The sequence below is a fragment of the Elephantulus edwardii genome, unplaced genomic scaffold, assembly GCF_000299155.1.
Source record: "Elephantulus edwardii isolate Elephantulus edwardi_28Jun2011 unplaced genomic scaffold, EleEdw1.0 scaffold00033, whole genome shotgun sequence".
Taxonomy (NCBI): Eukaryota; Metazoa; Chordata; class Mammalia; order Macroscelidea; family Macroscelididae; genus Elephantulus; species Elephantulus edwardii.
The window spans coordinates 12,535,496-12,556,439 of record NW_006399783.1 but is presented as its reverse complement, the minus strand read 5'-3'; the positions used below and the strand labels follow the sequence as shown (position 1 = coordinate 12,556,439).

General features: G+C 45.5%; 1 protein-coding gene across 1 annotated transcript in view; it reads left to right on the top strand.

The window, feature by feature from the left end:
* SH3PXD2B (SH3 and PX domains 2B) overlaps positions 1-20,944 on the top strand; it is a 153,998-nt gene that overhangs the window by 121,972 nt on the left and 11,082 nt on the right. Inside the window, exons 9-12 of the mRNA XM_006884352.1 lie at positions 3,234-3,351; positions 8,439-8,665; positions 10,907-10,956; positions 11,833-11,958. Of these exons, the coding sequence (XP_006884414.1) occupies positions 3,234-3,351; positions 8,439-8,665; positions 10,907-10,956; positions 11,833-11,958 (521 nt within the window). The remainder of the gene's footprint in view (positions 1-3,233; positions 3,352-8,438; positions 8,666-10,906; positions 10,957-11,832; positions 11,959-20,944) is intronic.

The following is a 20,944-nucleotide window of genomic DNA, read 5'->3' as shown; positions in this document are numbered from 1 at the left end:
AGCCAGGAACTTAACCAGTGTTCCACCTTCCATACCTTCCATCAGATCTGGTCTCACATCAGGGATACAAGAAGAACCACTCAGACAAATTGGTCGTGGTCTTTTTCATGGACTCTACTTCTTTAGACAGTTAATGAGTGCTCTGGGCATGCCTTTCTGAGGAGTGATTGTTAGTCCATTTTACAGAAGAGGAAACAGGCTCAGTCCTATAGAGCTGTCTCTCCAGGGCTGCACAGCTAGGGGCAAGACCAGATTTTCCTAAAAGTTTGCAGTATTTTCTGCTTTCTAATGTGAACGCTTCTCTTAGTACTTATGCATAATCAGGCTTGTTTTAGGATAAGGAGCCCTAGTGGCATAATGGTTAAGTGCTTAGCTGCTAAGGAAGAGGTTGGCGGTTTGCACACACCTAGCAGCTCCATGGGAGAAAGCCCTGGGGATTTGCTCCTGTAAAGTTTACAACCCTGTCAGACAGCTCTCTGTCAGGTGAGATGGCTGTGCCTTGGACTTGAGTCACCAGTGCACAACGGAACATAATTGGAACTAATGTCTGTTGAGATACCTTTTCACTCGAGCTCAAGGTTGATACTTAGGCGTTTCGTCCTTCCTGGACTCGTGGGTGTGAATCGAGTCAGAAGGCACGTGCTCCTAGTGGGCACTCACCCTGCTGCCCTTTGCTTTAAGACACTGCAAGTGCTTTCCTCTCACCTCTGCCTTCTGCCCTCCCCACATGCTGCCGTCCAGTCTCCTGGAGGTACTGGTCCTTGCCCCGGCCTGTGGGCCGCCGCCGGACCCTGGGGGACTTGTATGCCATCAGCTGGCGTCCAGGTGCCTGCTTCAGTGTCGTCTTTCCCACTGGGTGTTTGGAACCATGCCCTGCATTTGCATGAGTCCCTGTTGTGGGCCTGCTCGTGCTTGTTGCATGTGGGAGCCAGAGAGATCTTGTCCAGAGAGAGAGGGAGAGTGTGTGTGTTGGCATGTGGGTTTGGTACCTGGAAGCTTTTCTCTGCCTTGAGCTCTAATGTTTCCCATGTTTGAAAATGTTGCATGGGGTCCCCAAGCTGCTACAGTACTACACCTGTTACTGTCATCAAGTGCCTTTACATTTCAAGGCAAGGAAAACTATATCAGGCTGACTTAACTGGAGGGGAACACCAGGGTAGTGTAAGCCAGCGTGAAGCATGGCTGAATCCTAGGGCTTGAAAATGTCACCAGGACTTGTCACTGGGACTTAAAAGTCTCACTAGGGCATATGGCTCATGTTTACCCCTCTCTGCTTTGTCCTCTGCTCTGTTGGCCCATTCTCTGAAGCCTGTTACCTGTCAGGATGCAGCAGCTCCAGGCACCTTTCCCCTGTTACCCACCTTCAAAAGAAGCCCCAACGGTGCTTCCAGCTGGACCCACTTGGGTCTCATGCTGTTCCTGAACCAGTCGTGGAGGCCAGGGGGATACAGCATTTTGCTACCCTGCTTTTGCTGCCAGAAGTGTTGAAGTCAGCCTCACCATCATGAAGACTAAGGGGGACAGTGGCCCCAGAGGCAGAGCAAAGAGGCGCCAGGCAGGCAGGAACAGCAGGCATGTCCATATGGTGTGCAGTACTTGGAACTGTGGGCTCTCTATGTGTCGCAAGCTGCCAGAGAGCCCCATGCCTGTGCACCACAGCCCAGGAGTTCAGGGCTTCTGGGACTGCCCCTGAGAGGCTCCAGGCAGAACCTCACCACATCCAGATGGATCTGCTGCACATCCACAGAGCTATGCTTCCCCACCAGCCCCCTGCACCCACACCTCACCCTGCAGATTCCACAAGTGAGGGAACCTCTGCATCTGCTGTGCACAGGACTTGGGCAGCTGGGGTTGAGCTCAGCCCCCCACAGGCAGGTCAGCAGGCTTAATCAGTCAATAAATAAATGCCTTGCAGACTCCTCTGCCTCCTACAGGAAGCCTAGGATGTCAATATCAACATACAGGCCCTAGACACCAGCCACAGCTGGGATGGCCTCACCTGAAAGGCTGGAGTACAATCAGAACAGGCTGGTCGGTCCCCATCCAGGCTGACCTCCCAGTAACGGGGTCTACCCTTCCCATCCGAGCAGGGGGGACAGTGTTGGGGAAGGCACAGAGCACTGCTGTGACTCAGCTAGGGCCAGCTCTCTAGATGGGGCGGAGGGCTGTGAAGATGATCCAGTGGCTTCTGGGAGAGCCGCCAGAGAGTAGGGCAGAAGGTACTCCAATCACATTAATAAAAAAGGAAGCTTCCGCATGGTTGGACCAAGGGCTTGAAAATAATGAAAAATGAAGAGCACAAGCAGCTGATGAGCATTGCCGTCCTCCGTGGTGGTCTCAACCTCTGACCTTCTGCTGCCAGATTCACTCACCCAGGATGTTTCTACCAAAACCTGGCAGGAGGCACAAAGGGTGACCCCCTCTTTCTGAGCAGGGTGGCTCCTGCCAGGCCTTCAGGACGTGTTAATTTACCAGCCATTGGCTCACTTATCATGGCATCCCCAACGCCATGCCCAGTGCTGGGAAGGGAACAAGACTGACCCAAATCTCTGCTTCCATGGAATTCCTGATCTAGGAGGGTAACCAGATATAAACCGACATATAAGTTACACTTAGAGCAGGTTAGATGGTCATTCCTGGTAGGAGGAAAGAATAAACCAGAGTCGGGGATGTGGAGAGCAGGTGGGTTCAGAGGTAGAATTCTCACCTTCCCTATGGGAGATGGGTTCAGTTGATGGCCCAGTGGACCTCCTGCTCAGTCCCCTCTGATCCACTGGTGGAAGCTTGCCTGTGGCACAAAGCTGACAGACTAATAAGAAAGGTGATCTACTCCCCAGTTCGGCCTGTGTAAACCCCATGCCTCACATCAGTTCACCGCCAGTGAGGGAGTGGCACAGTGCTGGGCCTCATTTCATCCCGTTTTGCATGGAGTTGCTTTGTCAGTGCCCACCCCATGGCAGCTAACAGCAAGGGCAGGATGAAGCCAGGGGTTAGGGTAGTGTAAATGTGGTGAGGGAGGGTAACTTCTAGGCACAGATTTGAAAAAGATGAGGATGAATGTATGAAGGAAAGAGATTTCGGAAGGATTGGGCCCTGCCCTTTGTCCCGTGTCCTCTTGTTGCCTGACCAGTCACCCTGGGTTTAGTGGGATCTCTGGGGGAAATATGGATTGCCACCTTGGCATTCAGCATCCTATGTCTCCTTCCTAACCCAGCATCCCTTTGTCCACACAGAAGAGAAGTACACGGTCATCTACCCATACACAGCCCGTGACCAGGATGAAATTAACCTGGAAAGAGGGGCCATGGTGGAGGTTATCCAGAAAAACCTGGAAGGCTGGTGGAAGATCAGGTACCAACTCCGCATCCTGCTGCCGGCTGGGTGGGCCTCAGTCCACCAGGCCTCCGGCTTCACTGAGCTCTGTAAGTGATTGCAGAGGAGAGAGGTTTAGGCTGGAGCTGAAAGGAACATTTCCCCATGCTGTTTGGATTCCCTCCCTACTCATATCCTTCCTGCCCTAAAGGTCTGTAATGAACAAAACCTTCTCCAAACCCTAAATCACGGGGAGCAGTGACCCTGTTGCTGGTTCCCACCTCTTGATGTTCCTCGTGCTATTTGGCTGAGAGGGAATAGTGACCCCGTGTTAGGGACTCCCAACCCACTCAAAGGGAGAGATGATGCTTTAAAACCAGACTGACTTAGCAGTGAAAGTTCCAGAAACCGCCTTAGTCACCCCAATAGTTAGGCTGCAGTGGTGGGTATTAGGGTGAGACAGGAAACCTGAAATCCCGCAGACTGGCATATGCCACCATGATGCATGCCAGAACTTTAGGGCCGCTCACATGGGGCCAGGCACACAGCATGCCATTCTCTTATTCAATTGTTTGCTTAGCAAATACACATCAAGAATTGGTTTGGGGCCAGGCCCTGCGCTGGGAGCTGAGGAGTCTAATGGTGAACAAGACAAGATAGTTTACACTGAAGAATACAGAGGTTAGACCCATAGGCAGTTACAGAATTGGTGGGAACAGAGCGTCAGGGGGTGCAGGCTGTGTTAGCACACAGAGGAGAGGCTCCGGGGACCAGGAAGGCTTCCTGAGGGAGGAACCACAAAACTAAGGTTTGAAGAAGTAGTGGTAATGGTAGCTGACCCAAACCAAACCCCTGCCATCCAGTTGATTTCGAGTTCATGGCTTACTCTCCATCAGGCTGTAAAGATTAACAATTAAAGGTACAGCCGGGGTGCTCTTTGGAGGCGAGAATAGAGAAATTTCATCTCACATACTTTGGGCGTATTGTTAAGGGGGGCCAGTCCTTAGGAAAGGACATCATGGTTGGCAAAGTGAGTGGTCAGTGAAGGAGAAGAAGACTCACAATGAGATGCATTGACACTGTGACTGTAATGGTGGGCTTTAGTGTGTCAGAGATGATGAGGATGTCACAGGGTAAGACAGAGTTCAGATCCAGTGTTCATAGGGTCACAATTAGTCAACTCGACAGGACTTACATCAAACCTTAACAGGAGGAGACTGCACATTTTACTCACCTGGAATTCCTCGTGGACTCAAAACACTGACCTTTCACTTAGCAGCCCGATACCTAGCCTGCTATTAGGGCTCCTTAGTGCAGACAGTAAGCTTGGAAGGAGGAGTGGCATCCACTTCCGTAATAGCTTGCCTCCGGAAACCCTATGAACCTGGAGAGAGGATGAGAGACACCCAAGCGCCGAGGACTTTCCTTCATAGGGTCGCTATGAGTCGCCTGCGACTCAACAGCACTTAACAACAACAACAGTGCAGACAGTACCAGAACAATGTTTCATTCACTACACAAAGGCTTTGACTGTATGGATAACAACAAATGTGGCTAACATTAAGACGGGAATCCCAGAACACTTGATTGTGCTCATGCGAAACCTATACTTAGACAAGGAAGCAGTTGTCAGAACAGAGCAAGGAAGCACGGCATGGTTCAAAGTCAGGAAAAGAGTGCGTCAGGGACACATCTTTTCTTCCTACCTTTTTAGTCTATATACGGAACAGATCATTTGGGAGGCTGAACTTTATGAGGAGGAGTGTGGTGTCAGGACTGGAAGAAGACTCATCAACATGTTATGCAGATGACACAACCCTGCTTGTCTAAACTCGGGAAGACCCGAAGCATTTGCTGCATAAGGTCAAGGACTGTAGTCTTCAATATGGATTGAAGCTCAACATCAAGAAAACAAAGATTCTGACCACTGGGCCAATTGGCAGCATCATGATAGATAAATAAGAGATTAAGATTTTTATCAATTTCATCTTGCTCGAATCCACAGTCAACTCTCTAGGCGCCAGCAGTCGGGAGATTAACAGCACTGGGAAAGTCAGCTGTCAGGGACTTCAGCAGAGTGCTGAAGAGCAAAGATAGCAGTCTAGAGGCGGGTGGTTTTCTCAGTTACTAGCTATGTATCAGAGAGCTGGACAATGACTAAGGTGAACAAGAATAATGCCTTTGACTTTTGGTGCTGGAGAAGAGTATTGAACATACCATGGACTCTCAAGAGAACCAGCAGGTCTGTCCTAGAGAGGATGAAACCAGTTTGCTTCTTGGAGGAAAGGATTTTGAATTTCTGTCTCCCATACTTTGGGCACATGGCCAGGAGGGGCCAGACCTTGGAGAAGGACATCATGCTTGAAAAGGTAGAAGGACAGCACAGGAGAGAAAGACCTCGGATAAGACTGACCCAGTGACTATAGTAATGGGGCCAGATGTGTTGGAGGCCGTGAGATTGGCTCCAGAAATGGCAGGTTTCAGAGCTGTTGTGCATTGGGTCGATTTGAGTTGTAGATGACACAACAGCACATAACAACAACAATACAAATTGAACATATTAAGTTGTCTTGCTGTATGACAAATTTTCCCAAAACTTCATATCTTCAAACAACAAGCATTTACAAGTCTCACGGTTTCTGCCGGTCAGGAATTGGAGGGTGGCTTAACTGGTCTCAAGGTCTTTGATGAGGGCACATCAGGATGTCAGCAGGCCTTGCAGTCATCTAAAGACGTGACTGGGCCTGAAGGATTCTCGCAGGGTGGTACACGCACATGGCTGTTGGCAGGCGGCCTTGGTTCTTCTCCACGGGCTGCCTGAGTGTCCTCACAGCACAGCAACTGCCTTTCCCCAGAGCAAGTGATAAGAGTGAGCAGGGAACGCAGAGAGCCTTTTATGACCAGGTTCACCCTCTGTGCCTTCCGCTTTATGCAATTTGATTCACACTCAAAGGAAGTGGACCCCAGCTCTACCTCCTGAGCAGTCAAAAGAAGCTGCAGATATTTTAAGAAAAAAACACAACAAAGTCTGTGCCTTGTATTAATTTTTCATGCAAATAGTGCTGTTTAGTTCTTAAAGTAATTCCCAGCACAAAAGTCAGCCCTGCCGCACAGTACTGCTAGTCAGTTGAGTCTATTCTGATTTCTCCAAAGCTATGGATACCTGTTTCATGGTTCCAGACAGTTGAATTACTGGTAAATGTTTAACAACCAGTTTTCCAGGGGGAAACGTGCACTGAAGTGTCACATTTCCAGTTTCCATAGTGTAAATACTCCTGTTTTTGTTGTTGTTAAGTGCTGTCCAGTCAACTACAACTCATAGCAACCCTGTGAACAGTGGACCTGAACCCTGCCCTTTCCTGTGCCGCCTCATCTCTGACTCAAGCTCACCATACAGTCACCATATCAGTGCATCTCTCTGAAGGTCTTTCCCTCTGTCATTGACCCTCCACCTTTCCAAGTATCATGTCCTTTTCCAAAAACTGACCACCACCCCCAACAACATGCCCAATATATGTGAGGCTAATTCTTGCCTCCAAGGAGCATCCTGGCTGTACCTTTTTTATGACATACTTGTTTGGTGTTTTGGTGGTCCATGGGACTCTTTTCTAACACCACAAATTAAACATGACGATTCTTCTTTTGTCTTTTTCCATTGTCCAATTTTGCAAGTAATTTACAAGGTCATGATTTAGAACAGGTGTGCCTCAGTCTTCATCCTGACATCATTGCTTTTCAACACTTTGGAGCAGACTTTCCCAATGCAGTACATCTTTTGATTTCCTGGATTCTGGTGCCAAGGATGTTGGTTGTGGGTCCAAACAAGATGAAATCAATATATTCTCTATCATGATATCATGATGAGGAATTTTGTTTCCTTGATGTTGAAATACATGAAGGCTGTAGTTTTCAGCCAATGTTTGAAGCAAGCCGACTTGTGTCATCTGCATAACAAAGGTTGTCGATGAGTCCTCCTCCATTCCTTATGCCACATTCTTCTTCACAGAGTTGAGTTTCTTGAATGGTTTGCGCAGCCTACAGGTTAAATAGGTACGGAGAAAGGATACAGCCCTGATGCTCACCTTTTCCTGATTTTAAACTATAACCAATTTCGGGCTACCCGCTCACAGTCACTGTGTGGAGTTAGGATGAGATGCATGCATTTGACTCTCAAAGCTGGTGGGGGCCGACTCCAACACTCTGCTCTAAACTGGCCTCTCCAGTCACTGCTGGTAAACTGACTTCTGTTGTGCCAATTCAGTGACCATTAAACCCACTGAATTCTCTCTCAGGGTGAGTGAGCTGTTCTGTCAAGATCTCGATCAGAGTGCTGTAGCACCTACCTCCAGTGGGTGATTAGAATATCACTGATGAAATACGTACAATGAGGGAAGAAATAAAAGAACAAGTGTGCAGACTGGTAAAGGGTTTGGCTCAGCGTAAGCAGTCATAAAGCTCAGCGACAGCCACTGTCCCTTTACAGTCATGGTGATAACAACAATGACAATGATAACAGACGTTTTGACTTTGACTCGCTAAGCCAGTACCTAACAACAACATCTCACTGACACCAAGGTTCTTGCCTGACTATGAAGAACCCACCCAAGTCCCTACTCCCCAGGAGCTCACATTCTAACTGGGGAAACAGTTGCCACCATGTGTCAGTATGTGTCGTAAGTGCTAGGACTGCAGGAGCCAGTTGGGGTGCTGTGAAGTTAGGGTTACTCTCCAAGGATGAAGACTTTCAACAAGAAATGGCCTTAAGTAGAGGTGGGAGAGGAGCATTTACTCACCAGGAAAGGGGAGGGGGATGGTACTATACAGCAGAGAAGTCTTCAGAAGCAGAGGGTAAGGGTGTGGCTTGAGGACTGTGGTGCCCTTGGGAAATCACACCACATGGTGGGATGGATCATGGGGTGGCTGTGAGGGATGAGGCTGGGAAGCTTGCAGAGGCCCCACATGCTGAGCTGAGATCTCCGATTTCCTCAGGAGCCCGTGAGTAGTGAGCCAGCCTTGGGCACTGGGCAGCTGTGACATGTGCCGCTGCCATTGTTTCCAATAGCGCCATGTCTTCTCCCCACAGGCCTGGGAGGCCAGCCTGACCATATACCTCTCCTTCATCCCAGGTACCAGGGTAAAGAGGGCTGGGCCCCCGCCTCCTACCTAAAGAAGAGCAGTGGTGAGCCCTTGCCCCCAAAACTGGGCCCCGGCTACGCAGCCCACTCAAATGTCCCTGACCCGGACGGCATTTCCCGGCAGCTGAACGCGGTGGGCCGGGAGAAGGAGCTGCTCAACAACCAGAGGGATGGCCGGTTCGAGGGCCGCTTGGCACCTGAAGGCGACATGAAGCAGAGTGAGTGATGAACACCAGGCTCTGGGGGTGGTGGGGCCTCCCATGTGCTAAGTTCTGTTTCAGACCTTTTGCATTTTGTCCCTTATCCTCCTAACAGCCCTGTAGCTTGGAAACCCCAGGTGATGCACGTGACAGAACCTGAGTCAGGAGGTGGCACTGTCCTACCCCCAGCCCATGTTCTTGTCACTTTCTTATGTAGTCACGAAGCTCCTGTTTGTGAGCTCTTGCTATGTACAGGAACTTTGTCATATTTAGTGTCATAGATTCTACACAACAACCTCATAAGAAACAAATTACCTTGGGCTTACGTATGGGGAACAGAGATGGGATTTGTCCAAGGCCTCCCAGCTAGTAAATAGGGGAGCCAGGATTGAATTCAGGCCTGTCAGCCTTCAGAACTTTCTCTCCTTTCACTCCAGGAAGCTCTGTGTTGAGTTTATCCTAATGATACTCCTTTATCTATGTTGCTTTTCAAAGCATCCCGCATATAACTGAGAGTAGGGTTCCTTCTGCCTGTATCATACCCAGGACTCCACCCTCACACCCAGTGCTATGGTCCGGTCCCGATCACATGGGAAGGACTCCCAACTGTAGGAACAGTGTCACTTGACCTTGGCTAGGATTCTCCAGGATGTTTCTGCCAAGTAATTGTTACTGTCAATAAACTTGAATTCCAAGACCTTGAAATCCAAGACTCATACATCTAAGAAAACGCTGATCATGTTTTATCATAGGCCAGGGCAGGAGTTCTGGGCAACCCTGACTTTTTTTTTTTAACCCTGACTTTTTAAAAGTCTAATTTGTCGTGGCCACAAGCATGGGAAGATCCCCATTAAGATCCTCAGAGGAGCAAATGGAATGCAGAAACCCATGTCTCTATGGTGATGTAGGTTTCTGTACTATTATAAAGATCCTCACACACAGAGACATACATACTCCTAGTAAGTGTGGCTTGAATGAGTGGGATGCTGCTTTTTCATTAAACAGTCCAGATGTACATATCCAGGGCCTGTGAGGCAGCTCCCTGGAGTCAGGGGCCTTTGTTGTGTTGCATTTATTTTCTTACCATGATATCCTCAGAGTGTGCTGCCCAAACCAAGGATGATTCACCACAATTCCAGCTGATAAAAAGGAAGGGAGAGAAGTGAGGGTGGGGGAATAAAAATGAAAGTTAATCATTGGTCAGAACTTAGTCACATAGTCATACCTAGCTGCAAGGGAGTCCAGAAGAAACTGTCATCTTTATTATAGGTACCTAAATGTCTGGCTCAGAAAAGGTCTACTACTGGTTATTATAATAGAACTTAAAAAACCCTCATTAACATCAAGTTGGAACCACCTCATACCTGACCTTCCAGTGGGTTTTCAGAAGTTGTAAATTGCATGAGAGGAGACTGCCCAGGTGGCATCAAACCCCAGAAGAGATACAGCCTTTGTGTTAGAAGCCCAATTCCATGTAGCCTATGTTCTCAGAGTTCCCCTATTAAGAGAAAAGAAAAAATGAGTATTTGTGGGATTAGCAGTCTATTCCACATTCCAAATCTCAGACTTCCCCTCATGTGGACCCATATCTGTCAGCCCTGCTGACATCTAGGTTACTATATTCAGCCCAGACCACTGCAGAATCTTCCTCCTGACCCCTATGCCCCGGAGCTCATATGTTTTCTCCCCAGTTTGCTTGGGTCTGTTTCTTTAAGCTTTGTGCAGTTTGAGTGTGCTGTAGATGTTGCAGAATCAAGGGCAGCGACATCTATAGCATGCTTGTCACCAAGAGCGTCCCGCCTGTTCACCGTAATCTGCACCACTGCCCCGGGAGCCATGCATTGTCCCTGTCTTACCGGTCAGGGCCTTGCTGCTCAGAGGGTCAGTCAACTTGTGTATAGCCAGAAGCCAGCAAGCTTCAAAGCTGGAATCGGAACTCTCATCAGTACTATTTATTCTTAAACCTACACTTCTTGGAAGCCATTCCTGGCAAGTTTTTCATCTCTCCCTAACACAGCACTTTCCCCTTCCTATTCATGCCTGCATAGAAAAGCCCTATTGATAGAGGGTCTTGAGCCAAGCATTACAGTCCTTCCTGATCTGGCTTTTCTCCCTGAGAAGATTCACCACAGCACACAGATCCCTGTGCTTTCTGCCTTATTTTCTGCAAGAGACACTATGTCTTTCTTGATGTCTGCTTTGGAGAGCTTATCAGTAAGGTTCAGCATGTGAGTAAAATAAAGTCTCGTTTCTCCTTAGGGTCACCAAAGATGAGGCAGAGACCCCCTCCTCGCCGGGACATGACCATAGTAAGTGGACACTCGTCACCAGGAAGCCTGCTTGAGGGCTGGGATACCCAGCGCTTGTCCCCACTGTCTCCAGCTCACCTCGTCCTTTCTGCCCTGCGAAGCAGACTGGACAAGTACTATCCCACTGAGTTCTGGAAATGAAGTCCAAGAAGGTGAAAGCATTTGCCCTTGATCCTAGAAGTATGTGTGTGCCCATCTGGCCTCAGCACAATGACTATACTTCTCCTTTTACTTTTGTCTCCTCCAGTGAGACAACTTGAAGCCCCCAGGTAATGCAAAATAAAATTTGTAGTATCATTTTTTTTTTTAAATCTTCAAGCACATTTTTAGCAGTACATTGAAAAATGGGTCTTTTTAATGTCTAGCATTACCTGAACACCTATTGGATGCCATACAATATGCTGGATGCTGTATTACATTATCTTATTTAGTACTTGTAGTGACCCCACCAGATAGATATAATCTTTATCCCGTGTTCTAAGGGAGATAAAAGTGCAGCTCTAGAAGGGAAGGTGGTTTGCCCAAGGTCACACAGGTAAACAGTATTTGCAAACCAGATGGTGCTAACTGTGGTTCTATCCACAACTCTCGCTGCCTCTTAAACTGAGAGGATATTCTCTTTCACCAGATATACCATGATTATAGCCTGATGTCCTGTCCTTTCATTTCTTGAAAGCTGAAGGCCCTCAACTCCTGTTGACGAAAGACAGTATGAGAAGTCCTTTGTCTTGTCCCTTCCAAATAGGCCCACCGGCCACTCCATGAGGGTTACAGTGCACCCTGGTTCCGTGTGACCCACCAACATCAGTGGGCAGCCCTAGTCCCCTATTGTCCAGTGTTGCGCTGATATGAGTTTTAACTGTGTTTAACTACCAGCCTCGAGGTCTGAACCTGCCGAAACCTCCCATCCCACCCCAAGTGGAGGAAGAATATTACACCATTGCCGAATTCCAGACAACCATCCCCGACGGCATCAGCTTCCAGGCCGGCCTGAAGGTCGAGGTGAGTGTGCCTGGCATCCTGGAGCACAGGTCTTCATTCTAGACATCACCTCCTACTTCCCTGGCCATGTCCTGCTCTTCCACTTACATATTAACCTTTGTCCCCCATTGCTAACGGGTTAAATGGCATACACATACCATACAATTCACCATGTAAAGTGTATGAGTCATTGGTGCTTGATAGATCCACACCAGTGTTCAGCTCTCACCACAGTCAATTTTAGAACATTTTCAGTACCCTAAAATGTCCTCATTAATCATTACCTGATCCCAGTGTCCCCCGTTCTCCTCAGTCCTAAGAAACTACTATTAATCTACTTTGTTCAACTAAGAATCTTTTTTTATTATTCTTTTTCTTTATTGATGTTTTAATAAAGATGTACAGAAAACTTGGATTTCCATTCATTCATTGTTACACTTTTCCCTCCCTACCCACCCCCAGTTCGCTTTTCTCTTTAAAAAGATTCTTTCCTTATTGCACAATTTCCTCCCCCCCTCCCCCAAATCTACTTTCTGTTTCTGTATTTGCCTGTTCGGGGCACTTTATATAAATGGAGTCACACTGTATGTAGACTTTTGTAACTAGCTTATACTCTTTTTTTTAATCACTTCCACTTTCCCTTCCTTCTTCTCTGTCTTCTCTCCTTCCTATTTTTTTCTGCTTATGTGCCGTTTTTGCTGAATTGAGGCCAACATAAATCCTTTCTCTCCTTTCATTTCTCTTCATGGGTTGAGGGCTCTAAGGTGTTTCCCGTGCCTCAGGGACGTGGGGTAATAGCAGAGGTTCGGAGATCATGATCCTTCTGCCAAGATGATTCTTGGGGAAGTTTTCAAAAACAAATGAGCTTTGTGTAGATAGTGGTGGACATGAGACTTTATACATTTGTCAGAAATCATGGGGCAGGACAATACAGAATGAACCCTGTTGCAAATGATGGACTTTCATTAATTATAATGCATCAATTATAACAAAGGCATCACATGAATACATGGTGATAATTATACGGAGAACTGTATGAAGTGGAGAAAAGAAATATTTGAGAACATTAAGCTTTCTGGGAGATTTTTGTGTAAAGCTAAAACATGTCTTCAAAGTAATAATAATAAAAGTTAGATCAATAAAGAAATGTCTCCACTTTGTAATGCATGAGAGTTAGCCAGCCCATATTGAGAGGTTTAATTTATTCCTCTCTCCAGCATAATCCACATTGCGTGCCTCCTATGGATGCCTGTACCCACACCCATTCTCCAAGGTCTAGAGAATGGTCTTTCCTTTGTTCTTTTCTCTAAAGAACACAACTCTGAGGCCGGGCACAGCACTGCATGGCACACTGCCCCTGTTAACCAGTCCTTCCAGCGTCCAGTTCTCCTGTTCTAAGTGACAGTGACTTCCCATCAGACACTGTATCTGAGCCCAGATTCTCCCCACACTGTAGCCAAGAGGGGAGCTCTAAATCCTGTGGCCATTGGACTCTCATATTCTCTTTGGCTTACCTGGAAATTGAAGAATCTTGATGTTTCACTAGGGGGAAATCTGTTTGTGATTTGACTTTGCTATGGGCCCACAACAGTAGAAGGAAAAGTAGAAATAACTCCAAGATTCTAAAAGGCTGTTTGTCTGCCTTTTTTCCTCTGTTCTTTGTGCCATTCTGGCCTTTCCTATTTCAGATCCACAGAAGTAGCTCACCGAGCATCTTGTTTGTGCTCCACGTTAATTCTGTACACACTTCCCCTACCTCGCTGTCCCATTCTGCCTGCTTCCCTCCATGGCTTCATGATGAAGCATTGTTCCTCAGCCTTATTACCCATGGCTGTCCTCCAAACGCCTCTGGCCAACCCGACCCTTCACCTTTCTCTGCCAGGAATGACCTTCCTTCAGCCCACGTCCAAACCATCTACCTGCTTCTCATAGAAGGCATTCAAGGACATTGTATGTCAGAATCCAACTCTTCAAATTCCTACCATCACCCAGCCTTTCTTGATTTCCCCTCCTTCCACACTGCATCAGTTTTTCTGTGGTCAAATATCTCTGTCCTTAACTAAAGAGCAGTCCTCATTTCTCTAAATGAATGTTTTCTTTTTCAGTGATTGTTTGTATATTGAGTGTTCAGTGTATTTTTCCTCAGTGCTTTGAACATATAATTTCATTCTCTTATATCCAGTGTTTCTAGTAAAAATTTCTGCAAACCTGACTCTTATTTTTCTCATTGCCTCTTGATTTTGCAAATTCTTTCCTGGGTTACTCATTATCTGCAATATACTGAAAGTTCACTTAAGTATGTCTGTTGTTATTGTTGTTTTTGTTTGCTGTTGAGTCAGAATGAACCCATAGCTGACCCTCCAGCAGGTCTTCAGAGACAGTAAATTACATGGATGGAGATTGCCCATCCTTCTTCCGTACGTCTAGGCATGTTGCTGTAGTTAGGTGTCACCGCGTCGAGTATGACTCATAGCAGCCCTGTGAACAGCAGATCAGAATCCTGTCCTATCCTGTGCCATCCTCACACTTCCTGACACATAAGAGCCCATTGCAGCAGTCACCACATCAGTCTACCTAGAAAAAGGTTCCTCTCCTTTGCCAACCTTCCACCCTTCCCAAAATCATGTCTCTCTCCAAGGAATAGCCCCTGCTAGTAACATGCCCAAAGTATGTGAGGCAAAGCCTCATCCTCTTTGCCTCCGAAGAGCACTCCAGCTGCAGCCTCTCTAAGACATATTTGTTCTCTTGGCTGGTCATGAGATGTACAATGCTCTTCTCCAACACCACAGCTCAAAGGCATCAATTCTTCTTCTGTCACCCTCATTCGTTGTCCAGTTCTCAGATTGTCTCAGTTTTCTATGCATACATCTATTGTTGTCTTTCTCAGCATGTTATGGACCTTTGCAAACTTTGTCAGCAATTCTTTTTAGTCTTTCCTTCTGTGACTATTATTAACAGATATGGGACCTTCTGTTCTCCATGTCTTCTCATTTTCTTTTGTATGTTCTACCTTTTTGGTTTATGTTTTATTTCTTTTTAAGACCATCATCTTTACTCTAAATGATAGTAGCAAACGTATTTCTCAGAGTATTTGATGTTCTAAAAGAGGGGCAGTACAGCAAAAAGGCGAGGGAAAGATGCCGAACATGGTTGTTATTGGTGCAGTCATTTCAGCTATCACTCGGAGCAACCCGATAAACGGCACTTCTGGCCGTGCCCTGTCCTGCATCATCACCCCCACGATCTGTCATGCTCGAGCCCGTTGTTCTAGTCATGGCTCGGTCCAGCTCTTCCACTGACCTCTCGACCTTTCCCAGCATGCTATATTTTCCGAAGACTGGCCCCTCTGACAACACGGGTAGATGAAAAAAGAATTTAAAGAAGAGACAGTGGTCTGTGGTCTCTAACCAGCTCTCCAAAAAAGGCTTCTATGGCCAGGGCATTCTAACACCATTGAAAGGCAGGCTGGAGGTATCTGGCTGGGTTCTCAGATTGTTCTCTCTTTTCAGCCTCCACTTTGGGGCCTGAATAGCCAATGCTTCCTGGACCTTGTCCCAGTGAGATAGAAGGGGGCGTGGTTAGGAAAGAGGATGGGACTTCAGTGGGGGGAGGAGATCCCGTGTGCCACTGCCCCCTGCAGGACGCAGCGAGACCCCTGTTAGGTTCTGAAAGCTTTCTACTTCATTTTCTAGCTCATTAACGTATACTTTAGTGACTTAGCCTGCTGATTATTTCACTTCATAATTCATCTTTTTCTTTCATTTCCAAGTGCTTATATTGTTGGGGATTTTTTTTTTTACAACAACTTGTTCTTGTTTCATAATAGTGTTCTTTCATGAATTTGAAGTGCTTCTCTATCTCTCTAAGGATATAAAATATATTTCATTTAAGGTCTTATTATTATTTATTAGTTGTAAATTCTTCTCAGTGGTATAGGTGATTATTTCAAATCTTTTCATAGGACTGGTTGTGCATAGAGGCGGCAGTCACTGAGCCTGCTTGGAAGGTATACAGGTGGAGCTGAGCTGGCCTGCTTCCACTGGTTTAAGTACTAAATTGCAGAATTCTGAACGACTGAACAGTATCATGGGTCTCTGACCCAAGCTACCACATTCATATTTTTGTCTGTAAGCAGTCACTTTCTTTTCTCCTGCTTGCCTTTACAAAAAAGGAACAAAGGACGTGTAGAGGCAGCCGCCGCTGTCATAGCATTCTTGTTAATCTTTGCCAGTTGCTCCCGGGCCTCCCCTGGTCCCAGTTCTCCCACCTTGGAGTCTGACAGGCCCCAGTGCTGCTCTCACCTTTTATAGAAGAAGCCACTACAGCAATCCTCTGCACGGTCCACAGCTACCCTGTGCAGCTTCAGTCAGTGATCCCTCACAATTGCTGATCTACTGACTTCTCCCCTTCTCTCTTCAGAGCTTGGCTTTGTATTTCTTTCTTTCCCTGGGTTTGCTGAATAAAGGGAAAACTTCTGTTTGCTCTGTCTCTCATCATGAAACCAGAAGTTTGGCTTGCACACTGTTAAGGGGATTCTTTCTCAGAGAGCTCGGAAACATTATAAAACCTTCTCCTTAGGATACAGCCTTTTGAAGGTGCTTCTAGCATTTTGTACAAACATTCACCATCATTTGGACATGCTGACACTGAACGTTTGCCAACAGGCACCTCCACTCCCTGGCTCAGAATGTTCATACATCTGCCAGGAGAGCTCGGGAGAATGTCATGGAGAATACACCAGCATGAGGGCTCCTGGAGCCCTGCGCAATGGGCTCTGTGGACTTCCAGGTGTCCTGAGGACTGTGCTCAGGTCTCACCACTGCTCCCACCATTTCCCTTTGTTTCTAGCTTTTATGTGAGGTTTTTATTGGATCTGCTTTAACAAAAATAGATATGATAAAGGCTGGTGGATTTGAACTAGCTGATGACCTAAGTGGGTAAGAAGTTGCACTGTTTACCCAGTAAGCCACCAGAGCCCTTTAGCTTCATTCTTGCCTTTGGGTGTGGGGTGGATGTGGGTATGTGCGCGCACGCATGCATGTACACCCATGTGCATGCATGTGTGCGTGTGTGCAGGGAATGTTTGTGTGGGTGTGGGAGGGTGTGTGTATGTGGAAATATATAACACAAAACATAGACCCACTCAACAATTTATACACATTCAATTTAATAACAGTGCATGCCTACTTTGCATCCTATCACTGTTTTCAAAATCTCTACCTATATTATTTCACAATGATTAACTGATATAATCTAATTTCCATAAATTTTGATTTTAAAAAAACAACCAAAAACACCCTACTTCCATTAGTTGGTCCCAGCTCAGAGAGCCCCTCCCCAAGGTTTCCAAGGCCGAACTCTCTTGATGGAAGAACTCTGCCCAGCTTCTGCCCTCCGAGCAATGGTGGCTTCCTGCAGAGGACTTCTCAGTTAGCAGCCTGATACACACTATGCCACAAGGGTTTCTTAAATCCTAATTAAGAACATAAATTTGGAGGGTTTGAATCCTAGTGCTTTTCCCATAATGAGCATTGCAAAGTATTCATTGCTATTTTATTCTGATTACTATCCTGTTTTCACTTCTTTACATACGTACTTGGTGGTAATGGTTGTTAAATGCTGTGGAGTCAACCCTGCCCTACATACAGCAGATCAAAACCATGCCCCAGTCTCACACTGTCTTCACAATCTCTGCTGTTCTTCACTTTTCAAGCATGCTGTTCCTTTCTAAAGACTGGCCCTTCTCGACAACATATCCAAAGTATTTGAGATAAATCTTACCATCCTTGCACAAAAGATCACTATGAATACACTTTTTTCCCAAGACAGATTTCTATGCTCTTTTGCCATTAGTTCATACATTCAGTACTCTTTGGCAGCATCAGTTCAGAGACATTGATTCTTCCTCATTCATTGTCCAACTTTCACAAGCATATAAAGCAATTAAAGGAGTAAAGGAATTAGGGAAAATCCACTAGGGGCCTGAAAAGACAATAGTGGACGTAGAACAATGGTCATTAATTTTATAAAACACATTGTGTAGGAATGATCATATGAAACCACAACACCATATGAATGAAGGAATGTGTATGAAACAATGTGTTTGAATGAAACACAATATATATGAATTTTCTATGCAAATTAGTATAAATTTTTTTTAAAAAAAGCAATTAAAAATACCATGGTTTGGATCAGGCACACCTTAGTCTTGGAATACTATGCTGCATTGAAAAACAAGGAACTCATGAATATTATTCAAAATGGATGACACTGGAGGACATTATACATCACAAAAGGACTAATACTGCATAGTGCCACTGTTGTAAAATAGGGCTGACATTTGGGTTGTGGTGGGGAGACGAGAAAGATGGGATAAATTATATATACTGCACTGAAACAGACAAGAGAGAGAACTGTTTGTCATGACATGAGTCCAGAGTGAAGGCTGCATAGTGGAGTGGATATGGGGGGAGGGATTGTGCAATAATGAAAGAATTTTTCTTTTACTTTTCAAAGAATGAACTGGAGGGGAGAGGTGGGCAGGGAGAAAAGTGCAACAATGAATGAATGGAAATCCAAAGTCCCTGCAAATATTCATTAAAATAATAATTAGAAAGGAGTGTATCAGAGTTATATCCTTTCTCCATACCTACACAATCTGTTGGCTGAGCAAATTATTCAAAAGGCTGGGCCCTCCAAGGAATAGCCCCTGCTAGCTGTATGCCCAAAGTTACAGAAGAAGACTTGATGCCTTTGAGCTGTGGTGTTGGAGAAGAATACTGAACATCATATGTACTTACTAAAAGAACAAACAAATATTTCTTGGAGAGGGTGCAGCTGGAATGCTCTTTGGGGGCAAGAATGGTGAGGCATTAGTTATTGGTCATAGGCTACTTTCTGGAATTATTAAGTGTTGAATCATTTCTTTTTGGTGCAGTGACTCTGTGTATCCCGTCCATCTTCTTTTGATACTTCTAATATCACTCAATATTTTGCCCATAGAATCCTGCAGTATTGCACCTCGAGGTTTTAAGATTTGTTCTTAAAGTTCTTCCATTTTAATGAATGCTGAATGTTTGCTTCTGTTTTGGGTTTCTAACTCCAGGTCTTTGCACATTTTCTTATTCTTTGCTTTGTCTTTTCAAGCTGCCCTTTGAAAACTTATATTCGGCTCTCTTATTTCATCATTTTGCCTGTGTTGTATTATGTTTTACTTTAGCTTCTCTGAGCTAGGTCATAGTCTCTTCTGACATCCATTTAGATCTCTTTTTCCTTTTTAATGGCCTTTTGCTTTTTTCATAGCTGATGCCCTTCATGTCATCCCCCACCTTGTCTGATCTTCTGTTATTGGAGTTCAGTGTGACCTTGAGAGCAGTTTTTAAATTCAGGTGGGGTAAATTCAAGGTCATATTTTGGCTCTTGTGCATTTGTTTTCATTTTCTTAAGTTTCGGTTTGAACTTGCATATGTGTAGTTGATAGTCTGTTCCACCATCAGCCCCTTGCCTTGTTCTGACTAATGATATCTTCGAGCTTTCTTAAGCTCTGTTTTAGAGCTGTCTGAAGAGCTTTTTCATTCTTTCCACTGATATAGCCAGTTTTATTTGTATGTATTCCATCAAGTGAGCCCCTGTATATATTTTTACATTCCAATCACCAATAATTACTAGAGACAGCCAAAGCTGGTTGTTGTTGCTAGGTGCCATCAAGTCAAGGACCATCATAGTGACCCTGTGAACGAGTCTGAAACCTTTGCCATCCTCATCATCTCGGAGACACTGGGGCCCCCTGCTGAAGTCACAATGTCAGTCCGTCTCATTGAAGATCTTCTTCTCGATACCCTTTTCCAAGCATCACTTAGCTGTATTTCCAAAGGATGAAAGATGAAGCTTCGTCATCCTTGCCTCCAGGAAGCACTCTGGCCGCACCCTTTCCAGGACGTACCTGTTGTTTTGGCAGTCAGTACTCTTCTCTAACACCACAACTCAAAGGAATCAATTCTTTACCTGTCATCCTTATTCATTGTCCTACTCTCTGATGCATAGCAGATTACTGAGAAGACCATCACCTGAATCAGGTGCACCTTGGTCTTCAAACTAACTTTGTTGGTGTTCAGTATTCTGGAGGAGTCCCTGACAGCCCACTTGCCCAATGCAGTATGTATCTCAATTTCCCGACTGCTAGTATCAAGGGTCTTGATTGTTTATCCAAGTAAGATTAAATTATTGACAGCTTCACTGTTTCTTCCATCTACCATAAAATTGACTGTTGAGCGTATGGGGAGGATCTTTGTCTGCTTGATATTGAGATGTAATCCATACCGAAGGCTATAATCTTTGATCATCGCAGCAAGTGTTTCATATCCTCTTACCTTTCAGCAAGCAAAGTTGTGTCATCAGCATAACGCAGGTTGTTGATGAGTCTTCCTCCAATCCTGATGCTACACTTCTCTTCATAGAATCCAGCTTCATGAATTATTTGCTCAGCATACATATTGAATAGGAAAAAGGATACAACCCTGTTGCACACCTTTCCTGATCTTAAATGGTGCAGTATTCCCTTGCTCTGTTTACATGACAGCTTCCTGGTCTAGGTATAGATTTAATATGAGCACAATTAAGTATTCTAGTATTCCCATTCTTCTCAGTTGGAGCCATAATTTGTTATGATCCACACAGTCAAATGCCTCTGAATAGTCAAAACACGAATCTTCAATTTCTTCATCTTTGGCTTTAATGATTGGTACATATACTTGAATAATAGTTGTGTTTATAGATCTTGTATGTGTATTGATAGTATCCTATCCTTCTTTCACATGTCTTGGAAGCAATTGAAAAGACCATAGCTTGGATCATACCATGACTTGGATCAGGCTCACCCTAGTCTTAAACTGATATCCTTGCTCTTTATAACTTTAGGTAGGTCCTTGACATCATGTTTCCACAATGCAACATGTCTTTTGACTTCTTGACTCCCACTACTATTGTTGATTATTGTTGTTGTTGTTGT